We start from the raw sequence: 23,060 nt of genomic DNA, 5'->3' as shown, positions 1-23,060 counted from the left end.
CAAAAGGCACTCCCAAGAGAGGACACAGTGCTTTTTATAAAAAATGCTGAAAAAGGAGAGCCCAGACACATGGCATCCTCAGTGACACAGACAGCACAAGTGATGAAAGAGGGTACCTTTTCTAGCAGTTTGTTTTTCCTTCACTGTTTGACACTGTTCCCTCTACCACTGTTGAGAGACACCCAAACACATGCTGTCATCATCTAATAGAGTTGTCACAACTGGCCAGATGTCTGCTTTGTCTTTTCCCTACAAGTCTTTTATAGGAGGCACTATGCTTTGATGTGTCACTAAAAGTTTTAATTTCATTAATCAGCTTTCTATCAAAATGCTGATGTTTCATAGATATTTTTCTGCGATAAAGGCAAGTCAGTTAAAAAATACTTCTGAAAAAAGATAGGGAAAAATATTGACGACTTAGAAGTTAATTTCTATCTGATTTAATTTTCTCCAACTGTCTGCATTAGTCTCCCAGGAAAATAAGTCTACTGAAGTATAGTAAAATGTGCCTATAAATATCTGATACAGATAAGACAGACAGAAAATCTGTTTGGCTGCATAGAATATTGTTTGATAAAGAAGAAGCAGAAGGTACTTGGAAATTACAACTTATTTGCCTTCACTCCATTCAGCTTCTATAATCAAGAAAAAATATAGATAATAACAAGCTTCAAGTAGGCAATTACCTCAAGGACCACATGCTGTACTCTAGAATCAAAAAAATAGCAACCAAGTGAATGGTTGAACTGTGTTCTAATAGAAAGTTGGGGTTTTTTTTCACCCAGACTCAGAATTGTCTGGGTTAGAAAAGACCTTAAAGGACCATCTAGTCCCACCCACCTCTGCCACAGGCAGGAATGCCTTTCACTAGAGCAGGTTGCCTGAAGTCTCATCCAGCCTAATCCTGAACACTTCTAGGCATGGAACATCCATAGCTTCTCTGGGCAACCCGTTTCAGTGCCTCACCAACCTCATAGTAAAGAATTCTTTTTTTATGTTCAATCTAAATCTACCCTCTTTCAGCTTAAAAACACGACCCCTTGTCCTGTCATAACAGATCCTCTTAAAACGTTTGTCCCCATCTTCCTTATAAGCCCCCTTTAAATGGGGAAAGGCCACAAAAAGGTCCCCTGAAGCCCTCTCTTCTCCAGGCTGAACAGACCCAGCTCTCTCAGCCTGTCTTCACTGGAGAGGTGCTCCAGCCCTCTGACCATTTCCATGGCCCCCTCTAGACCTGTTCCAACAGGTCCACATCCTTCTTATGCTTGGATCCCAGAGCTGGATGCAGCATTCTAGATGGGGTCTCATCACAGCAGAGCTGAGGGGCAAAATGCCCTCCCTTGCCCTATTGGCCACATTGATTTGGATGCAGCCCAGGATACAACTGGCTTTCTGGGCTGGGAGCGCACATTGCCAGCTCATGCCCAGTTTCTCATCCACCAGTACACCCAGTTCCTTCTCCTCAGGGCTGTTCTCAATTCATTTATCTCACATCTCACAGTATGTGCTGACACTGGTGATTATCTTGACCCAGGTGCAGCACCTCGCACTTGGCCTTGTTAAACTTAATGAGGTTCACATTGGTGCACCTCTCCAGCCTGTGACAGTCCCTCTGGATGGCATCTCCTCCCTCCAGCATATCAACTGCACCATTCAGCTTGGTGTCGTCTGCAAATTTGCTGGAGGTACACTCAATCCCACTGTCTATGTTGTTGATTAAGATATTAACTAGTATTGGTCCCAGAACAAGTTTCCACTCCAATGGCTTAAAAATAATAACACTTGAAGTTATTCTGATCTTAGACAATTTCTCATGCTAACCAAGACAGCGAAGTTCAATCCTCCGTTTACCATTTTTTGTGACAATACATTAGCTATGCATGCACAGATATCTAACAAAAGACAAGCAAAGAATACTCAAGATAAAGGATTTTATTTTTTATGGTTTAAGAAACCAGTATTGTAAAAAATACCCAAGGCATTTAAAGCCACTGTGTAAAAAGTCAGATGCATTGAGTGCAACTGCTCTTGGCTTGCTACAAATTCCAGCACAATTCCAGTCTTCAAAGCATCACACTACCATACCTTGTGCTCATGCTGCAACCCTCTTAATATAAACACAAAACAACATAAACCACACCACAAAGTCAATCCAAAGTCTATGTGAATGGAAACTAACAAGTAGAATAAGTTTCTAATTAGTTACTGGCCTAGATCCTCATCTGGTAAAAAACTAGTTAGCGCAACTGTTCAATCAATATTTTTAAGTGGGTCTCATCATACAGATAAACAATAATATAAATAATTTTAACATAATATAAAGACAACCAAAACCCCAAAGCTTACAACCACTTGCAAGATAGACTGAGGGAGAGTGACAACTTGAATTTTTTTCTCATTCATCTGCTCATAAAAGGTGACAAGTTGATAGCTGTGGACTAACATCATGCTGTGGTCCAGAGCCAATGAAAATGTCAACAAAATCTTGCCAACTCCTTAGCTGCAATAAATCATCATAGCTCTGTTAGTCAGCCCTCTCACTTCCAGCATCCAAAGATTTGGCTCTATCTACAATGCATGCTCAGACAGGATGTAAATCAATGCACTGTCAACTTGACCGCAATTGGGTTTTTTCCTGCTCAAATATTACTGTGTCTTTGATAGTTAAAAGCAAATCTCACTGAAGTCATCTAATTATCAGGAGGAGGAAAGCATTTACAGCAGAAATCTCCTATAAAATTTCTATTTCCTCAGCAGACCAAGTTCCACTCATTATCCATCATCCCAAAAGCTGTTGTTACCTATACTGGGCAAATTTCCCCACTTAATAGTCTGTAAAGCACTTGGAATCATCAGTCTTTCTTCCATGAGAATGTGGAAAAGAAAAGATGCATCTCCCCTTCCCTGCATCACCACCCGCATCTGGATGGCTCCCAGTCATCACACTCAGCTGGGGCCCAGTTACAGAAATCAACAGTAACTCCACACTCCTTGAGCTGGACTCCATCATCACCCTTTACCATGCTTGTCACTGATCCCCACTGCTCCAAGTTGAATGCATTAAATTCCTGAAGAGTCTGAACTTCTGGAGAAGCACTGCTAAGCCACTATCCAACACATCAACAGTTTAAGCTTCCCAAGGAGCATGGTCTAGACTTAGGACTTGTTTCTGTTCTTTCTCAAATGCATTAATTACAGAAAATTTCCCCGCCCAGGGCTGCTCCAAGCACAGAGACTTACCATTCAGACCCTCAAATCTTTGTATTAAAAGGCTCAGACTTACGGTAGAGTGCTGAATGGGTATCCAGGCAGGTGTTTCGACTGAGCATTTGTGAGATGGGCATCTGCCATGGCTCTGCTGCAAATAAGTGAAAAGGGCATTATACACAACACAGAACGTGCTGCAATCACTAGGCGCAACGGACTCGATTCCATGGGGAGCATCTAGGAGTTTGCTTGGAGGCAGCACACCTCACAAAGTCATTTTCCACTGTCATGTAGGAAGAATAATCTGCAGTTTGCAGGACCAAAAAGGCCTCATGAGTTGTCCATTAATTTTCCATTGAAGTTCTTGGTTATGTGGATGAAAATACATCCACTCTCAACCCCAAGCATCTGCCATCTGCCTTCCCTCCACACTGGAGCATTCAGAGAACAGCGGAGCATTAGTCAGCAGGTAGAGATTGGCTTTTTTCACCCATTTCACGACAGGCTGCATTTTTCCACAATGTCCTCTTTGAACCATTGATAGATGCAGCCTGAAACACCCATCAGGGCTATTTTCTAGGAAGAGTAAGTATGCCCCAAATTTTTAGGGCATGTTTCTTTTCCGAGCAGAATGCTCTGCTTGCTCCCCAGATTGGTCCCTGGAGAACATGAGCAAGTACCCAAGACTCCTGCAGTTCCCTGAAACTTTGCAGAACAGAAAGAGTGAGGGGTTAATTTAAAGTCTAACGTTCCACATGGCAGTGCAAGATGCAACCATCAGGCCTTCAGGCTGATCTTCCTGTAATTTCCCTTGCATTTGCTGTGATTCAATTACATTTCAGCCAAGGTTGGGAGCCCATCAGAATGAATTGCACAGCAGATTGGGTCAGAGTCCCTGAAGAAAAGTTCAGAATAAATTCTGGTGTCTGCCACCATTACTCTCAGCATTTCACATAAGAGTCAAATTATTATTTAGCTCCCTGAATTGGAGGACTCTTGTAACCATGTATTTTCCTGAAGCTGGAAGTATTATGGGAAAAAAAGCTTTCTTCTTTTTATTTTCATTTAAGCCAGATATATCACAAACAACTACATTACACCTTTCTTTTCCCCATGCTGAGAGTAAAGGAGAGCAATCTCTGCAAACACTAATGATTAGATTTCACACGATTTTCAGTTTTGAGCCTAATTTAAGAACTACTAGTCCTTTGTTCTTTATCTCCAAAAAGTTAACATTTGTAAAGCAGTGCATTACTACTTTTACAAGTTAAAAAAAAAAAAAAGGAAAAAATGTAGATATCAGTTTAAGCTTTGTATTCTCCAAAACTTAAAACTGGTTATCTTTTACATTTTCAATTTGACAACTTTAAGAAATATTCAGAAAATCAGCTAGCAAGCAAGAAGCATTGTACCTTTAGATGAAAGTTTAGAAAGTCCTGTTTAAAAGGATTTGAAAAAGTCACTGCTATCATGGCAGCAATATCCTGTGGGTGTGTGTTATCTCCTGTAAGGAAAGGATGAATGCAAGAGCAAACAATGTAATCCTATCAAAATAATAAAACTATAAATGAATTCTGATTAAAAAGACTGCATGAAACACTAGTAATTATTTTTTCCTTTAACGATTGTACACTTCCAGTCTTTATTCCAAGGCAAGTTAAAGGCAAGGAAATTAATAATGTGCTTTGGATTGAAAACATTTTTCTGATTACAAAGCCTGATCTTAGAGAGGAAACTATGTATATAACTTTGTCAGGAGACTCCTCACATTTTTAAGAGGATACTTTAACAAAATAAAAGCTCCAGACCTCATAGCAGGAGGGGCTAATTCTCTTCAAGTACTCTTGTATTTGAGATTCATACCTAAATTGTCCCAAGGCCCAGAATCTCCTGGCACTTGTGCATATTCAGAGGTCAAAGAGACAGAAGTAACTGGGAATTGCTCAGAGGCAGCAGTTCTATAGAGTTCCCAGATTTTCGGGGCAAGAGCTGGTCTGGTTGTTCCTCTGGGATGTAGGGTGACCTGCAGTGTTTGGCCTTGCACAGCTGGATATTTGAATTACTGTGCTGGCAACATGACGTTGCACTGGTACTGTCTGAGAAATGCATGTAGTTCAAGGGCCAGGACTGAACACTTTTCTTCTACAGCTTTTTGGGGACTTGGAGTTGGATTATTTTTGAAAATTACCACTGATTTCTTATTTGAATAATCACTTCTTTTTGTATTGTGTAAAAACCAATGCTTTTCATACCTTTCCTCTCTTAGACCCTCACCTAGTTGAAACAGGTCTTAGATGTAAGGTTGTATATCAGCTGCTGGTAACACTTTTCTTCCTAAGTGCTCAGGTTGTTTTTAATAGCAAAAAGCTCCAACATGTCATATCTAGAGAAAGGCAATTAAAAAAAATAGCCAAAAAGTTAACACTATATAAAGTATTCTGCAGGCATAAGCAATACAAATAAGCATAGGAATAAATACATTGGCAGATATTAACAGGCTGTAGAAGGAATTAATTCCATTTGATTATTACTGCTAACATTTTCCTCAGCTTACAAGTTTGGTAAGCAAAAAAACTATAGACCTTGGTCCACCACTACACTGAAAAGCTAAAAATCTCAAAAGTTATGAAAATCCATCATTTAAAATTGTCTTTCTTCAGACAGCCTTCAAGGGAGGACAGAAGCGCCTCTGGTTTGTTTTTCATGTTTGCTAATAGTGGTATGCAAATACACCTCATCCTGCTGTTTGGGAGAATGTGTCCCAATAAAATTTTTCTGCATCTTAAATGGAAAGAGAGGGCCTTTTTCTCTGTAGCTTATGAATGAGTGACTTCCACAGTCTTGCTTTACCCCCTTTCTTTGAGGATACTCGGCCTCCTGCACTAAGCTTCACCCTTGAGACAGCTCCAATGCAGTGACAGACACAGCCATCCAGGCAGAGACTTTATCAAAGCTTAATGAAATCAAAGCCTTCAAAATACACAATAAGATCTTCAGCTTGTGCAATTTTTGTATAAAGAGACATTGGGACACAAAAGAATAATTCCATTCTCTTTGCTGAATTCATCATCATTCATAGCTTTTTTTCTGGGTTGATGCTTCAAATGCTTGATAAATTGCATAGCAATGATACAGTCAGGAAGCAATGAAGCGTTGAGCAAAGTCAGATAGAGATGCTACCCCCACATTCAGCTAGACACAGTGCAGTTTCTTCTCTGGAGGCACTGATACATGTAATTCCCAAACCTATAGGTTTATCAAACCTCCAGAAATGCAGACCCCATGGGTAACCAGGAAACAGAAAGGCACCAGTCTCAGGAAACAAAAAACAAGGCTGGAGGCCTTCAGAGTCCATGCACAACACCTGCCTTCCTAGCAAGCAACCCTTAAGCAAGCTTCTTTCTTACATGCTTTTCTCAGTCAGGTGTTAAAACAACTGACTGCTACCAGCACTATTTACAAACATCAGTATAATGTATTTGGAAATGCATTAACACAATGCAGAGTGGTAGTGCATCAGTGCCCACTGCAATATTTCAGAGGGAAACAACTGCATGTTGAATACTGAACTGGAAGGTGAGAGCTTTGTAGCACTGCACAAGAGAGGTTTCAGGTGACAGAGATGCAGTTGTACCTCAGCAAGCTCTGGGTAAGATTTCAAGGAAGAATTCCTCTTTTGTGTTGAATGACTTTAGGAGTAAGCACCTATAGCTTATTGCCACTTTCTCATAGGCAGGGAGAGATTTTATATACAAAAAAGATCAATATCAATACCTAATTCAGATGGCCAAATATTACTTAATGTAATTGTGTCTGGAGACACATTCAGAGACAGATCTTAGCTCTACAGGAAAATGGAACAAAATCCAGAGAGGATATTTAGGAATATAAAGGTTCAGTGCTCATTGAACTGCAGTACTCTCTAAGATCTAACTTAATATTCTTTCTCAGAGAAGGTATTGCTGATCAGAGTCAAAAGAAGTCACAGGTTAGATTACATGTGTATCCACTGAAATGGCCAGGAATACAAATACAAGAAATTGTCTACAAGTCCTTGAGTGACGTCTCCAGCAGCAAAGCATTGGTTGAAGTCAATCCCTGTGGAACATTCTCAGCTACTCCTACGCATCCTTGAAAATTATCTTCTCTGAAGTAATGAAAATTGTAGATCTCAACTGGAGGTCTCAGACTGAGCAAAATATAATAATATACCAGGCCATACCCCTGGTCTAATGATTCACCCATAAATAACCATTCTGTTCTCCTTGACTGCACATATCTTCTCATTTTCCAGAAGTCTTGCATCAGGTGAATGGATACAGAAGGAAATTTGCACAGCAGTATCAAGCAGATTAACACAGAAAAGAAATACATGTTTATGTTGAGAATTAGAGCCACAAGACAGATCTTTTCTGCTTTTCCAGCAACGTGAAATGCATAAAAATGAAGCTCACCTTGGCACCGGGAAATTATCTTCCCACCTCCACTCAGGTCCTCCAAATATCAGGAAAAGGACCTGCTAAGGGTGCATAGCTCTGCTATCATTAAGCAGCACTATTATTAATTGAGGTAGCATCAAGCTCTGTTGTTTCCTTTCTCTTGCTCAGTGTCTTCCACCTTGCCTCACCTCTGCAGCTCTCCATTGCTGTACAGTATCAAGCCCCAGCCATATCTGCCTGAGCTGTTAATTGAACATTTCCTGCTCTCAGTTTATAGAGCTCTTCATAGATTTATGGAAAAAAAATCATGCTTCTCCTTTCATAGCTCATAACCAGTCTCAATAAAGACATCTCTCTAAAATCACCAAATTATAATCTAATGAAATCTATTGAAAATTTCAGTTGCACGAAACAAGGTCAGTGCTTGGAAGAAACGAAATGTCACCCAGAAATGGAGATCAAAGTAATTCACTTTCATTCCTGCTGCTGCCATAGAGACCAAGGGAGGGGGAAGAGGGGAAGAAGAATTTAACAGTCTTAATTCTTCCTGAAATTTATAATTAACTACAAGGGAAAAGGCACTATTATCACATTTCTAAAGAATAAAGGAGAAAAAAGTTGAGCTTTTGACAAGATATAATTACCAGACATTACATATGCAGTGCACATTGGTTTGTTCTGTGTAATTTTCTGGAGATTCCCTCCCCCCCCCCCCCCCAAATTATTTTATTTTTCTAGAAAAGACAACATGTGTCTCATCAGTTTACATTCATAATGTCTAAAATCCAAATGCTAGAGGCTCACAATAGTTGTTCCAGAATCTAACATTGGTAAATAAAGATTTGAAATAAATCCTCAGATACACTCCCCATCTGCCAAACATCCCTGAGTATGTTCTCCAGCTAAGATAAATGGTAATCAATGAAAAGGATCTTCCTACTCTTCTAAGCCCATGCAGTTTAGCCAGCAGCCAACCCATAGTCATCAAAGCTGTCCTAAAGTACCACTTCAGAATAGACTTTACTAAATTACATGTAAATTTTATGGATTCAGCACTATTACACTTTTAGGGTCTGGCAGGAAAACACCACAGTTTGAAGTGCTCATCAGCACCTAATAATGATTATAGAAAAAGATCTTGATTTTTGCTAAATGTGAACCTCTGGGGGGAAAATCATTATGTTTCCTTTGTTTTCAGTTTGTTATAGCCAGGAAATTCAGCACAAAAAAACCTTAGCTACCCAGTTTATGATTCCAAACTGCAATGTTTCAAAGCCTGGAGTCTTGGAAAGAAAAATCAACAAATGTTGCCCAGATCTATTAACAATATGCAGGCACACAAAAATGTGGGGTTTTTTTGTTTGTTTCATATCTAACTAAATTTAAATCAAATCCTCATGCAGTATAGCTCTCTACAGCTCTGTTAGTTTTGGTAAGATTATACTAGTTGGTAACACCTGAGGCACTGCTTAACTTCAGTATCTATATCGAGCTTTATAATTTCCTAATTTTGGGACTGACTCTACAGCCTCTCAGACACATACATCTTATCTTGTAGGAAGTCCCACAAAACAAATTGAACCTCATTCTCTAAGTATGTGCCTTTTTAAATCTCTATATTGAGGTTTTTTTCAGATTAACATAATCGAACAGGGGAGAAGGGATGGGACAACAGGCCTATGACAAAGTCACCTCAGCATAAATAAATAGTCTAACTATTAGCTATTTGCATTAGTATCAGGGCCAATAATCAATAATTCAACTGAATTCATCTAGTAGATTCATCTGCAAAGTGGGACCAGCAGCTGGCACACAGTGTGTGGCCCTGCTCTTCACCTCCAGCAGATGAGCTGATCTCATGTACCATTCTGCCCTTCTCAGAGCATCTTAGAACTGCTTTTGCTGCCACTCTAAATTAGAGAGGCTGGAACACTCCAGTGGTGCCATATCCACACTTTTCCATTTTTCAGCCATGTTCTAAAAAAACCCTCCAAATCAACTGAGTTGGTTTGGGGAGTCGGCTTTGTGGGCTAAATGCTGAATGATGTTTTCCTTCTCACTGTGGAAAATCCACAGTCTCGTGTACTGGGACACAAGACCGGCTCCTGCATTTCCCTAATACAGCACACTATCAACAGGAATTTATAATGAAATACCTAGTGTAATTTCAAAATGAACTAGCCAGACAAGTTTTATAGCTCTCCTCTGCTTTACTCTTAACTTCATGCTACAAAGTGGGGTGATGAGTGTGTGGAGTGGGAGAGACCTACAGAAAAGTGATACCACACCCAGGGTATAAGCCAGATGTTTGTCCTATCACTGACCACTGTAACTTTCTATTTTCCATGACCATCATGCATATTGTGAGTTCTGATCACACATCTGTTCAGAATTTTGCCTAAAGTGCACACAGTGGTGTGCCCTGTTCCACATGTATGGCTGGATGAGCAGAAGAAAATAGGATAGACAGATGTTGCTGGCTCCTGGCAACCTTGTCATTCAGAATTGTACGCATGCAACTTTAGGATGGGTTAACAACATAAACAAGCTTACTGCTTTTCTCCCCAGTACCAATACAAAATAGGGAGTTTTCCTTCCATCTTTATTTCATTCTTTTAAACATGTGAATTAAATTCTTAGAGAAGGTGCTGGATGGACAGGCATGAAAGAAGAGAGATTGTTAATTTTCCAAACTAGACTAATACAGAATATAAAAAAACCCTACAAAAATAAAAACAAAATGCCGAACTCCTTCACTGGTGGAATGAACTGAGCCTTTTATTAACTCTACAAAAAACCCAAACCCCAAATTTTTTTTCTAGTTTTCCAGTCATGTGAACAATCACATTTTCAATTCATTGCTCCACGGGGGTCAGTGACACAAATTAAATGTAGGACCTGTGTAGTGACTGATCTGGTGTAAATCTCTACTTAATTGGAAGCTAACAACAAGAATCTCTAAAATGGAGTAAATGGTGCAGAATTTTCAATATTTTGATGACAGAAACTTATTTTTGTAGCTAAAAAGCCAAGTTCAAGCTGAGTGTTCTCTCTGGTTCTAAAGGCCAGTTCCCTGGTTTACAGGCTGGAGGGGACAGTTCTGGGACACAGGAACCCTGCTGCTGCCAGTGCTCAGCAGTGCTGAGAACTTAGGAGTCAGGTACAAAAAGCAAGTGGCTTAGTATTCTTGAATAAATTTGGATTATTTAAGTGGTGCCTCTTCTTTGTGTAATCTCAAAACACAGAAGCATTCAGGTGATGAAATCTTAGCTCTTAAGCAAACCTCAAAATACAACTCCCAAAACAAGTGGCAACCGACATTGATAGTTCTTAGGGACATTACTGATGTTAAGGATACTAAAACACTAGCCTAGAGTGCCCAGGAAGTTTTAAAATCTCTATCCTGAGAGAAGGTCTTAAGCTAGCCCTGGCATTGGCCTTCTGGGTTTTAAGTTTGCAGAGCTGCCACCTCTGAGCTCTCCTTTCTAGCAACTAGGGCCTAGCTTTTGGGGGTTTTTTCCAGTGAAAGTTGATCATCTTTCCTAGGCAACCTAACACCAAGAACTGGGGGTTGCAGGGGAGCAGCCCCTGTTACAGTGAGCAACACAGAGCTATTTATGTTCTTTTTCACCAGTGGCAGCTCCCGTTGTATTCTTAAGTCTGTAAAAGGCAGAAGGATGGAATGAGAGCTGGTACCTAGAGGAGAGGACAGCATGTTGCCTTTGACTGTTGGGATGCACAGTGGGTATGTTCTTCCTTTTCAAAAACTCCTGGTGCTCCCACTGGGATGGAGGCTCAACCTAAGCTTTAATTTATACCGAATTCTTCCTAATGATAAAATAATGCCACAAATTAACTTGCTTTATACGACAGTAAAAGAAAGATGCTATGCTGGGAACATGATCAATTAAAATAAACCGGGACAACCATAAGAAGCTGTCCTTGACTGATTCAGCATTTCTGCAGTCCTGTGTTCAGAAATGGATGGAAAAATGAAGGAAATAAAAAGAAGAGGAAAAATTTGTACAAATTCATATCTTAAATCTATCTTAAACATACTTTACACTTTGGCTGAAAAAACATCAATAGGATTTAAGATTTGGCAAGGTATATCAGAAATTAATTTTATTAGATGCCATCTTTTACCACGCAGAGTTCAAAGCAGGATCTGTAGATCCATTGAACATAATCTACAAGGGCACATTCACTCCACCACAACATTTATGTCTTTTTCTATACTGTGAAAATACCAAAAATTCCAGACTAAATTTAATGATCAAGTGTTAAAAATGTCAACTCCTTGAACAGTCTTCATCTTTTGCAGTTTAAAAAGCATTTATCCTTTACTCCCTTTTTATTACTTAAGATCTGAAAAATAAACCTGATGTATTTACTCCCTGACATCAAGATCCACTTCTTCAAAACAAAGAATGGCAATTATTTGCATAAACGAGAAAAATGGCTATTCAAATAAGGACAATTAACAGATCTGAGGTGAAAAATGACCACATTGTTGCTCTACAGAATTCATGCTTACCAGAATTATTTTTTTTTTTAATAATAATAATTGTTCTGAAAAAGGTCTGCTACTATTATACTGGTTAATATTGGCATAAACAGATAAAAAATTTTGGTGGTTTAGAGGAAGGAGAGTTACTCCAATGCAAATAAATAACAGATTATGGACCAATACAACACTAGTCCAGCTATTTAAATATGGCACCAAGTAACATGAGCAAATAACTGCAACTTCTTTGGTTTCAAGCCGTTGCAATATGAAAGACTTCTGAAACTAGACTTTTGCCATTATTCAGCTCAATTACATATGATATTATGTTGTTCCCATATGCATGCAAATAGCAAGCCACGTACAATTCACATTGTATCTCATTCCAACACCAACGTTGGCAGCAAAGACTGAATATCTGGAGTTGAATATATGAGGCTCACTCACATGCTTGACTTTCAGATCATTTCAGACACTCAGCGTTGGATTTAAGAGACAGAAAAGCTGAAAGGAAAAATGTATGTAGATGGAGTTGGGAACCCTGCTCAAGGCAGCAGCAGTAGTGACCTGGCAGTGAATCCATGTTTTTTATTTCCCAGAAGGCCATGGGAAAATATTCAGTGGAATACTTTCAGCACCAATTCGTAAAATAAATAAATGATGTTTCCTGACACATTAAAAAAAAAGGTACTGGGACATGTACTTTTCCAATTATACCATCCTAAAACTTGACTTACTCCCCTGTCCCAAATCCAATTCCTATACATCTCCATCCCAAACTCTCCAAACTCTCAAGGCCAAGGATGGATGCAATTGCAGGTCTCCACTGCACAAGACACGCAGAAGTAGGGCTAATCAAAGCTCTTCTTTTCAACCTTTTGAACTGGAAAGCAACACTTGGAAGTGTAAATTGGATGTTTAGTGTGATCCTGCATCCCAGCTTTGTTCAGCAGGGCTAAACCTCCACTGCTGAGCGCTTTTCACTGGTATTGCATCAACAGGTACCCACAGGTGACCCTGCTCTGCTCCAAGGCTGGTTGAGGATATAATCTCAGATCCAGCATGGCTTGTAGGAGCCAGGAGGACCTGGAAAGAACAGGAGGTGAATGAGGCCACAGCCTCCTCCAATTTATCCTCCTCTGTGGCCTCATTCACCTCTTGTTCTCTTCCCATATGGGTTTCTCCACCAGCAAGATGGGAATGACAGCTGGCATCTGTTTCCACTGCGCGCTCTGCTCTCTGTAGTGGCCACCCACCACACCTCTGCTGCCCATGGGTGCCCAGGATGTATCTTGCTGCCCTTCTCTGTGTTACAGATGGGTGTCCCCATTCCGCATCACTATGACGCAAAAAATGACAGCAGTGATGACAGCAGTGCTAACCCCTGCTTTGCCTTATCATTTGTGCAGCATTCAGGTGTTCTGGCCACTCAGGCATTTTGCAAGTCCTGTGGAAATGATGAAATTCACCAAAGTAAGGCAGAACAGGGAGCACTGTGCTGAACACCAAAGCTGGACATCCCCTGCTAACTGCTCCTCATAAACCCCACCACCGCCACGTGCAAAGGCATTTGCAAACACGCGCTGAGCTCCCTGCCCTGTAGCAACAGAAAGGGAGTTCCCTTATCATCGCCCTGTCATTTAATATTAAGTTAGTTTGCTAAGTTTGAGGATGTCTCAAGGAATCATTCAGCTTATCCCTACACTAGACACTAGATCTTTAAGTTGGGAAGTGTCCTTAACCCTGAGGTCCTTAGCCTGACGCCACTGTTGTGGAAAAGAAATTGTCTATATTCACATTTGGAAGGAATTATTTAGAAGGACTGTTTCCAAACAGTCTGGTTAGATCTAAAATCACTATAAGAGTGCTGAATTGGGACCTAGGCATTTTTATTTTTCAGGCCTAGAGAGGCAAAGTAATCTATGTTTTTTCCCCAAAAAAGCCACAATAAGCCACAAGAAACTTGCATCTCTCCAATCAGAAACACCATGACTATCTAAACTACATCTGATTGGCCTCCTTAAAATCCTAGGACCCATATAATGCCCCCTTTCTTTATTATTCTTTAGTTTACAGAATAAACTGATAAGCTGAGAAAATATGTGCAGTATGCCATGTATTCTGAAAGTGCTCTAGTTGCTAGAGATATTAATAGACACAAGCATAAGCTTAGATAGAATATGAAATCCTTTTCCTTTTGCTAGTAAAAAATAAGTAAAAAACATATCATTTAGGAAGTGATATAGAAACAAACTGCATAATCTACAGATAAAGAGAATAAAATGCTCACAGAAGCAAAGCTTATTCATCACTTTATCTTGCAACCTGACACAGGACATGCTCAATCTATTTAATTACAGGAACAGAAAAATAGCAGAGAAATATGTACACAGAACAGCAATGTTTCCAGTCCTACCTTGGTCGTGACAATGCACAGACAATCCATCCTGTAAATCTCCACAGGAGTATATGTAAATCATAAAAATAAATCAGCAAGGGTGAGGAAAGGCTTTTGAATAGCATGAACAGAACCGGAGGCTTGAATCTGCACAGCCGGCTTTTCCAAGTGGGGCCCTCATAAGAAACTCGAGTCCTCCTCCACAATGCTAAAGGCAGTCATGATGCTCACAGGGATCAGTAAACCCACTAGAAATCGTCTCAAGCAAAACTTCCAGGTGGCTTATCAGGCTTGATTGCTGCATTGTTCAATCTGAGATCAAAATATGCTGTTGAATGGTGTGCAGCCCTCTAAATGGGAAGATGAGAACCACAACAAGCACAAAAGAGCAAAAGCATCACATTTCAGCCCTAGCTCTGGTTTCACAATTCTGATCTGCTGTTTCAGTATACCCATAAGATTTCCCTTGCCAAGTCTCTCTCTCTCAGCCTCTCTCTCTCTCTCTCTCTCTCAATCTCTCTCCCTCTCGCTCTCTCCTTCCCTGTCTTTTTTTTCCTCCCCCCTTTCACTCGCTCTCTCCCTCCTCTTCCCTACTAACTCAGAGCAAGCATAAAACACACAACTATCGGGCCCATCTATCACAGTGCTGTCACTTCTCTGCCAAAACAACTGCTTTGGGTTGTAAGGGGTTTTATTAAGAGCATGATTCCTACAAACACACATTGCTGGAAGTGCATGATTGAAACATGAAGGTGTGTGCGAGAACTCGTGCGTCACAGCTACAATTGCTCAGAATTACTGGGTCAGATTCGGATTTAGGGAAGTGAATATAAATAACAGCTGGATAAGGCGAACTTTAGCTATAGCAGAAAATAATCAGTCAGGGGAAAGAACCGGGATTTGCATACTTACACATGCACGTGGATCTGTCAAGCACAACAGTGATATAATTATAGTTTACCACCCGTGAAAAAAAAAACCCCTACATTATATACATTATTCAAAGCTGTGCAGGGGAACCTTTTTTTTCCCCCACCTATGAAAAATACATCAAACTTTTAACTAAAAGAAAGCACCTTGAACAACAGAGCTCAAACACTCCTTCAATTCTCTCACAAACTTTTCTTGCATCATTGACAGATCCACAGACTTAATCTATTTATCTCATGTTCTCTACATTTTGCTCGGAGTTTTACAGACTGTTTAAGTCCCCACAGCCCTACCTTTCTTGCAGTGATGCTGGTGCAGAGCTTGCCTTTCAGGTGTTTTACATGAATCATTCTGAGTTAGAAAGCTTGCTGTCAGCTCTTACAGGCTTCCCTCTCTTCCAGATAGAGGAAGAGAGAGAGAGAAGAAAGAGGGAGGGAGAAAGAGACTCAGAAGGGGAAAGATATGTAAAATGAAAGCTCTGGCCAAAGAGAGAGGAAAATCAATGCTTCTATTCACTGGGAAAAAAAAAAACACAGCCAACTGGACTGTTGACAGCAACAAGAGGAAATGTCTAGACACCCATACACTGCAATTCACCTTTTCAACACACTGGACAGCAAAATCTCCCCTGGGTGCTTTGCTGAGGATCTCTCCTTCTCACTCAGAGCTAAAATGCGTTTTTAATAAAATAAGCCTTTCCAAGAAAATAAAAGATTATTTAAGAGTCGTCTCTCTTTCATAAATTACTCAGGTTATAACCCCAATATTCCCGTGATTGTTGGAGCAATGAGACGCGCTCAGTAAATGACACATATTATTTTGCCAAAATGAGGTCACTGCTACCAAAGTTACAAAATCCATAGTGAATCAGATATGTGGTCAGAGAGCAATCAACCCTCCCCCAACTATTAACGTCTTGGTGGATACAACATCTTAAAGAGAAAGTCTCCAGAGCACTTAGAACTGTGTCTAAGGCTTTAACTCACTCGGAGCAAACACATATGCACAAAACAAACTTGATTTGTGTTTACAGGCTGTGCTAGAACCTGCAGGTTTTCTCCCTACTGAGGTTTAGGTAGCCAAACAGTCAGACAAGTTTATTAAACTATAGATTACATGAAACAGGGAACTTTCAAACATCCTTGAAGTAAGACCCAATTTAATATCTCCTTAAGAATAAATTAACCCATTAATATGGTCTAATGTAAGCCACCCTTGTGTTCTAAGGATTATTGGGTAAAAGTGAATTCAGTCAACTCTAAAATCAGGAGATATTTTAACACTTGGGTGTAAAGCACCCAACAGTTTGTCCTCTTCTAATCGATAGATTCAAGCTGATCTTGTAATCGAGTAAGGTGTGAAATATTTCATACACAAAATTACTTAATGACTTGGCTGTAAAATTTCATGTCAGACTTGAAACTGGCATATGGAGATGTATTTTGAAATTGGTCCCTAAGTGAATGATCTGCAAATGCTTCTACTTGCAACTCTACTCTTGTGAGATGATCCCAGTGAATTCATGATCCTATTTACAGTCTATTTGAAAAACAGAGGGTTTCAACCTTTTGGTGATGCTTACATGAACGTACAGCTCCCTCAGTGTACCAAAAAGCTTCCTCCTGCACTCCTCCAATTTTTGACTGTCACCTCCTTCTACTAAATATGACAATGAGCATTTAACAGGGCAGGATTTGCACATGTGCTCCTCAAGCTTAACACATAATTGAGCAGTTTGCTCCCTAAAATACTGCCACATACTTTTTATCTGCATAATCTCGCATAGCCCCACACAGAAGGAAGCCATGCTTTTGGGGACACAGACCCCAGCTTCAAACTTCCTCAGGCTGGTTTTGGTTGCCAGGGCTCCCAGTCATAGCTTTTAATACACACCTATCAATAACTGGCAGCAGATGACCATCAGTGGGTCTCCAGTGTTTCTTCAAAGATACAGTCCCTCATTTCCATTAACAACCCATCCCACACCCCAAAAAGAGGCTGAGCTGCTTAATTTTGTTTCTCCAACTAGATACTTTTTCCATTCACTTTTTCTCCCCAAGAATAAGTTTTGCAAATCCTTAGCACTGCTTTGCCCTTTATTAGCAACACCTCCTTCTGCTCTAATTTCTGGAGGTCATATTCCTGCTTAGTTCTATTTTTCCCTCTGTTCTTCCAGCCTTTTTATTATATGTACATATGATCCTGACTGAAATCTACTATAGAAAGGCTTGACCCAAAAACTAAAAAAATTGAGGAGCAGCCATCTGGGGTGAAAAGACGCGGTTTATAGTTGCTCATAGTCAATTTAGATGGTAAAAAATAACCTCTGTGATGAGCTCTGTCTCTTGGGAAGCCTTAATATAGGAAGAATAACAACTATTTCCCACTGTGACACCAGTGGCTCTGTGGATCACCATGTGAAAACCATCTGCCCAGTTGACTGCTTCTTTCTCCTCTAATTTTACCAACCTATCCATTTTAAGGTCATATAAAAACCAACAATATGAGGTAAGTGAGTTAAATGTGATGGTCTTTTAATGCAGTTTACACTGGACAATTTAATGCTCCTTTCTAGCATTAAAGTCTTCACTGTATCCAGGAACTTCCACCTGGATAACCAAAGCATAGGGTTTAATTAGGCCACTATATTTAGAACCAGAGCCTGCAACATCCTGCTGAATTCAATATTTGTAAAAGCAAGCTTCTGCAAAAGCTAAAATCATTAGAAAATATTCTGATTTTTTTTAAGCTTTCATGATGCACCTTCTTAAAACACTTCTTAAATTCTTTTGAAGCCCAAATATTATAGAGTAAAAACTGTAAAGAAAAATAGATTGCTAGAAAAAAAATTTAACAGCAAAACTGGTTTATTTTCTTTTATTCAAAGAGCAGAGATTAAGAAAGACAGGAGCACTAGGTCTCCAACTTTTGGAGTGGACACTAAGAAAGGAGGCATCTAAACAGACTGTTACTATTGCATTAGTAATGTCAGCATCTTGAAAAATTTAGCCAGTGAATATTTAGAGCTCTATGCACCTACACAGAGAACATATGAACACACACAAGCTCTTACAAATATAGAGAAAGATTTATTTACTCCTAATGTATCTTAAATTGTGTACTATGGAGTACTTGTCGATGATATTACATTCCCAGGTTATAATTCCTTTCCTCTTTTCAGGTTCTATATTGCATCCAAACAAGCTCCAGATAAATACTTCCCTGATTACGTCTTCCAAGAGGGCAATTGATGTAGTTGTCAAATTAAGTCTTTACAGCCAGAGCTCTCTTATACCACTTGAACCCAGTTCCTGTGGATCCCAGCTGGTTACCAGTTAACACCAGGATTCAAGTGATCTGAGTAAGTATATGCTACAAGGGAAAATCTGAGACAGTTTTTTATGCGGGCTGCTTTGTGTTACACTAAAAAAAAATTTAAAACAGAAGAGAGAGAGAAAAACTACTAATCTTGTAGATCCTGGATATGTAGTTAAAAGCTGTATTACAGATGAAATGTCAGAATAAATCCTTTTCATCCAGAAAGAGAAGTTAATACAAATTTCAGAAAGCATGTTCTGTATACCTTAGTCACTAAGAATTTTAATGTAGTTCCCAGGCTGAATCAGGAGTCCTGATGTTAATTTAAAGATCACCAAATTAGCAATTCTTCCCCTCCTAACTGCAGCAGCCCTAAGAGCAGCAGCTCTGTAACTGGCCTGAGGCCCAGGAGAGTCTCAGACAGAAGCTATAACAGGAATCGTTCCCTTCACCCGTGCATGGCAAATTTCACTGCTATTTAGCACAGTCAGTGTTGGAGGCCTGACCAGTTTCTCCAGCTGGTATCTTTTCCAGTGAGAAGAAACGGACAATTTTCTTTTTAGTAGGGAAGCACAGACCTTGCCTCTCAAAGCCCTGAAGGTGGATGGTAAAATGGGCGCAGGGAGAAGGGAAAGGTGGACAGGAAGCTCCACTGCTTCACCACAAGGTCTGTGCACTCAGGTGGCCACAGTGGCCTCAGGCTCAACAGCCACAGAAAAAAGTTTCTGCTTCACAGTTGTGGAGGGAATTCCCTCTCTTCTTACCCCAAGTACATTCCCACCTTACCACCCCTTTATGTAGTATGTGGGAGTTCGCACCACTTTAGCCAAGTAACTGCCCCAGAAGAGGAAGAAAAAAAGCTACTTCTGAGACAGTGCAACCTCTCCAGCAGTCACATTGCCACAAGCTCACCAGTTTGAGGTCCTATGAGAAGGCAATAAGGCAAGCTGGGAACACAATATGACTCATAGGGTTGTAGGACATGCACTTTCATCATCACAAGGTATGGGGAAGAGGTCCTTGACCCATTCTACATCTCTGAAGATCCTTGGACAAGCTAGCCTTTTGAAAGCCCCACAACCTTCGTTAGTTTAAAACTCATGCATAATGTTTTTCCCATCTATTATTTCCTATACAAAGCCATAATTGTTTTCTTGTTTCCACAAATGCCCTACTCAGAATGAAACAGAAGTGCTTCATAAAGCTCTGCTGGCTTTATGCAGGCTGGAATGCTCTGCAACAGAATCACATGGTACTCAAGGGCGGTACGTCCTGAAGTGGTTCTCAATTCTCAAGATCAATGGTGAATGAAGAGTTCATTTTCATTCTTGAGCATTCTGCCTGGGGAAGTAAATCTAACAACCAATTGATCATCAGCAACTGAAAAGCTCTGGCACATATGTTCAAACATGTAGCCACTCTTAAATAGCTATGTGTCACTGTCATAGCAGCCACTAGCACCCAAGCAGGATCACTTGTAAAAGAAATCAGACAAAATGACGCTTTCAAGTGAACTGACACACTAAACCACAAGTTCCTGGAAATGAAAACAAAACATCTGCTATCTACAATCCCATGATACTGAGAACTGAAGAAAACACCACTCACAGCTCTGAATGTCTTCGAGTTTGGCAATGGTGTTGCCAATTTTCAGAGTTTCCTCTCAGGTACACTTTGTACATGAACAGCATGAAAATGCAGTACATAGAATTGCTGATGGAGAAACATTTAGTCCGGGGTTTGCAGTGACTTTAAGTAGGAGGATGGTGCATTGTTCAGCTGGGCATTCATAACAAAAATCATGTTGTGAAATGGGGATGAGATCAACTACATCCCATTATTTTCACAACATCCTCATGGACACAATGTATTTAGGGCGTATCTCAAACTTTTGATAATCCCTTGCTTTGGATAAATAATATCATCCATAAATATAAAGACAAATTCCAATGAGTAGATATGTTCTCATATTTCAACTATCAAGTACCACTATGGTCCCATATGGTACAAAAGCTTTTCTGATTGAGAAACTGGGAACACAACAACACAAGAAACTCAGAAAATCATGTGAGAAAATTAGATCTTCAGGTTTTTTAAATTTAATGAGCAGAGAAATTAATCTAGAAATGGAAACAAAGCCCATGGAAAAGTCTTAGACAAGAGGAATAATCTGCAAGTTTCCACTGTTAGGAACAACTTTTGCTGAAGTCTACAAGGCACCATACAAGCACACCAGCTCAGTTAATGTCTCTTTTCTTTTCATCATGTTTCCAGCTTGTTTACTTTAAAAGAAAATTTAATAAGTTTCTTTCACTTCAAAAAGAAAAAACACAAAATGATGCCAAGGCTGAAAGAGTGCATAATAATATCTAAGCCCAAGGGAATTGTTCCAGCCAAGTTGTGAACCTATGAAAATAATGGAGATACTATAATGAAACACTTGTAACTTCACCGTTGCAAGCAGCAAGACAGGGAAGTGTAACACACCCCCTTAGCACAGCCATAAAGTAACGCTATTCAGCAGAGTTTTATGATCGGTATCGTTAGGCTGCCCATACAAAAATCATCACTTTGCTGACATTCATATTCTTTCATACTGACTCCAGACCAAAAAGAAACTACAACACACACTGAGAGACTGAAAACACCTGGAATAAAACTGACTAACTGTGCAACAACTTGTACCTCTAAAATAGACTGAAATGAAACCACCTTGAGATCAGCTAATCTGTAGCACCATCACCAATATGAACAAGATTTGTACATAAAAACAAAAATTAAATCCTGCCTAGGTCAGCAGAAAATACCCAGAGCTAGTAACATACAACAATAAATGGCAGCTGTAAGCCTCATTCAAATGTGATAATGTACATGCAGTCATTAAGCAGAAAAAAAATAATCCAGGAGCTCAAATTCAATATGTCCTTCACCTCCAGCAAAACTTCACTAAACAAGGATTTCATTCTCCATCACAAAAAAAAGAGGGGACAATACCTTTGTCTTCATGTCTACCACATAGTTTTCAAAAGTCGTGTTCTCCTTGTGTTCATGACATTGTCCAGGTCCTTCTGATCTGTTGGAAGCTGCAGGCTAAAGAGGAAGGTAAAAAAACCACAAATAAAGTAGCTGAGATGTGTGCTTTAATTCAATTACATTTAAACATACAGATGAGCATGCACACACAAAAGGGCAGCCTGAATTTGGATAAGTATCTGGTGGCTTCTATACAAGATTTTCACCTCAGTGTTTTGTCATGCAAAACTTTCTGGGTTTAATCCTACAGGCACTCTCATGGAAGTCTGTGAAGGTCTTAATAGGCTAAATCTGCAAGATGATGCTTATCATAATCTCTCTGTGACTTCAGAAATCATTCAAGGTGCTCTGCAGCTCTCGGCAACAGAACACAAAGATAAGGAAGGAAATCAGTGCCCTGACAAGACCTGCTGACAGTGATGGGGTTCTCATCTGGAGTAGCTGCAGGAATATGTAATATATCTCCTTACAGCAACAAACAAACTATCTGGCTTGTTTTCTTATTTGTAATTCATTACATTCTCCTAAGTGAAACATTTTTTTAAAAGGTTTCATGCTTGACTAGGAACCATATGTGCAACTCTTTTAAATTAAAATGCATTTTTTGTTACCTTTCCTTCATTTACACAGATTTCAATCTTACATTGCTTACACAAAACCCTCATAAAACACATAGTATTTCTTCAAATAATATCTTTGGCAGAAGACATAGTAAATGGCTATGTTTGTTTTTTCAATTTTCCTGCTGGAAATCTAATACATTACTGTAGATTTTACATTAAGACAGTAAATATTACAAATGACATCTCTGTTTACAATGCTCTGCCCTGCAAAAATGTGCTTGAAGAGTCAGCCTTTGAATGAAACGTGATGACTGCCTCTTACTCGGATCTCAGAAAATTTCTGGGCACTTTGCAAAAGCACAAACAGGAAAGCGGGGAGGATTCAAACAGAATTGTATCTGTGGGTGCTGAGCATCACGAGCACCCTGAGTGATTTAGACCCATGCTGTTTTAGCCTGGGCAACAGGAGTGCAGTCAATTTTAACACAACAGGCAAGAAATTGTTAGCATTTTAAGTAGAGCAACCACTGCCAGCACAACTTAGGAAACAACAAGAAACAGCCAAATCACACTCACATGTGCAAATGTTCTCCCCTCTGATGCTAGGTTGTTTATTTAGGGCTCTGTCCAGCAAAAGACTGAGTGCTGGCCCCAATCCAGGCAAC

The 23,060-nt window shown here is 39.8% G+C and overlaps 1 protein-coding gene across 16 annotated transcripts in view; it reads right to left on the bottom strand.

Annotated features, from left to right (window-relative positions):
* Positions 1 to 23,060, bottom strand: part of DLG2 (discs large MAGUK scaffold protein 2) — a 1,001,253-nt gene that overhangs the window by 829,822 nt on the left and 148,371 nt on the right. For 11 of the 16 annotated variants that reach the window (XM_039562448.1, XM_039562454.1, XM_039562457.1 and 8 more), the window contains 2 exons: positions 21,794 to 21,889; positions 3,284 to 3,358 (listed from right to left, as the gene is read on the bottom strand). In XM_039562448.1, the coding sequence (XP_039418382.1) occupies positions 3,284 to 3,358; positions 21,794 to 21,889 (171 nt within the window). Of the gene's footprint in view, positions 1 to 3,283; positions 3,359 to 14,569; positions 15,049 to 21,793; positions 21,890 to 23,060 lie in introns of those variants that run through there. The other 5 variants (XM_039562465.1, XM_039562498.1, XM_020584337.2 and 2 more) reach the window with 4 other exon arrangements.

The sequence above is a fragment of the Corvus cornix genome, chromosome 1 (genome assembly GCF_000738735.6).
Source record: "Corvus cornix cornix isolate S_Up_H32 chromosome 1, ASM73873v5, whole genome shotgun sequence".
Lineage (NCBI taxonomy): Eukaryota > Metazoa > Chordata > Aves > Passeriformes > Corvidae > Corvus > Corvus cornix.
Note: the sequence above shows the minus strand (reverse complement) of the source record. Positions and strands in the feature narration are given on the sequence as shown.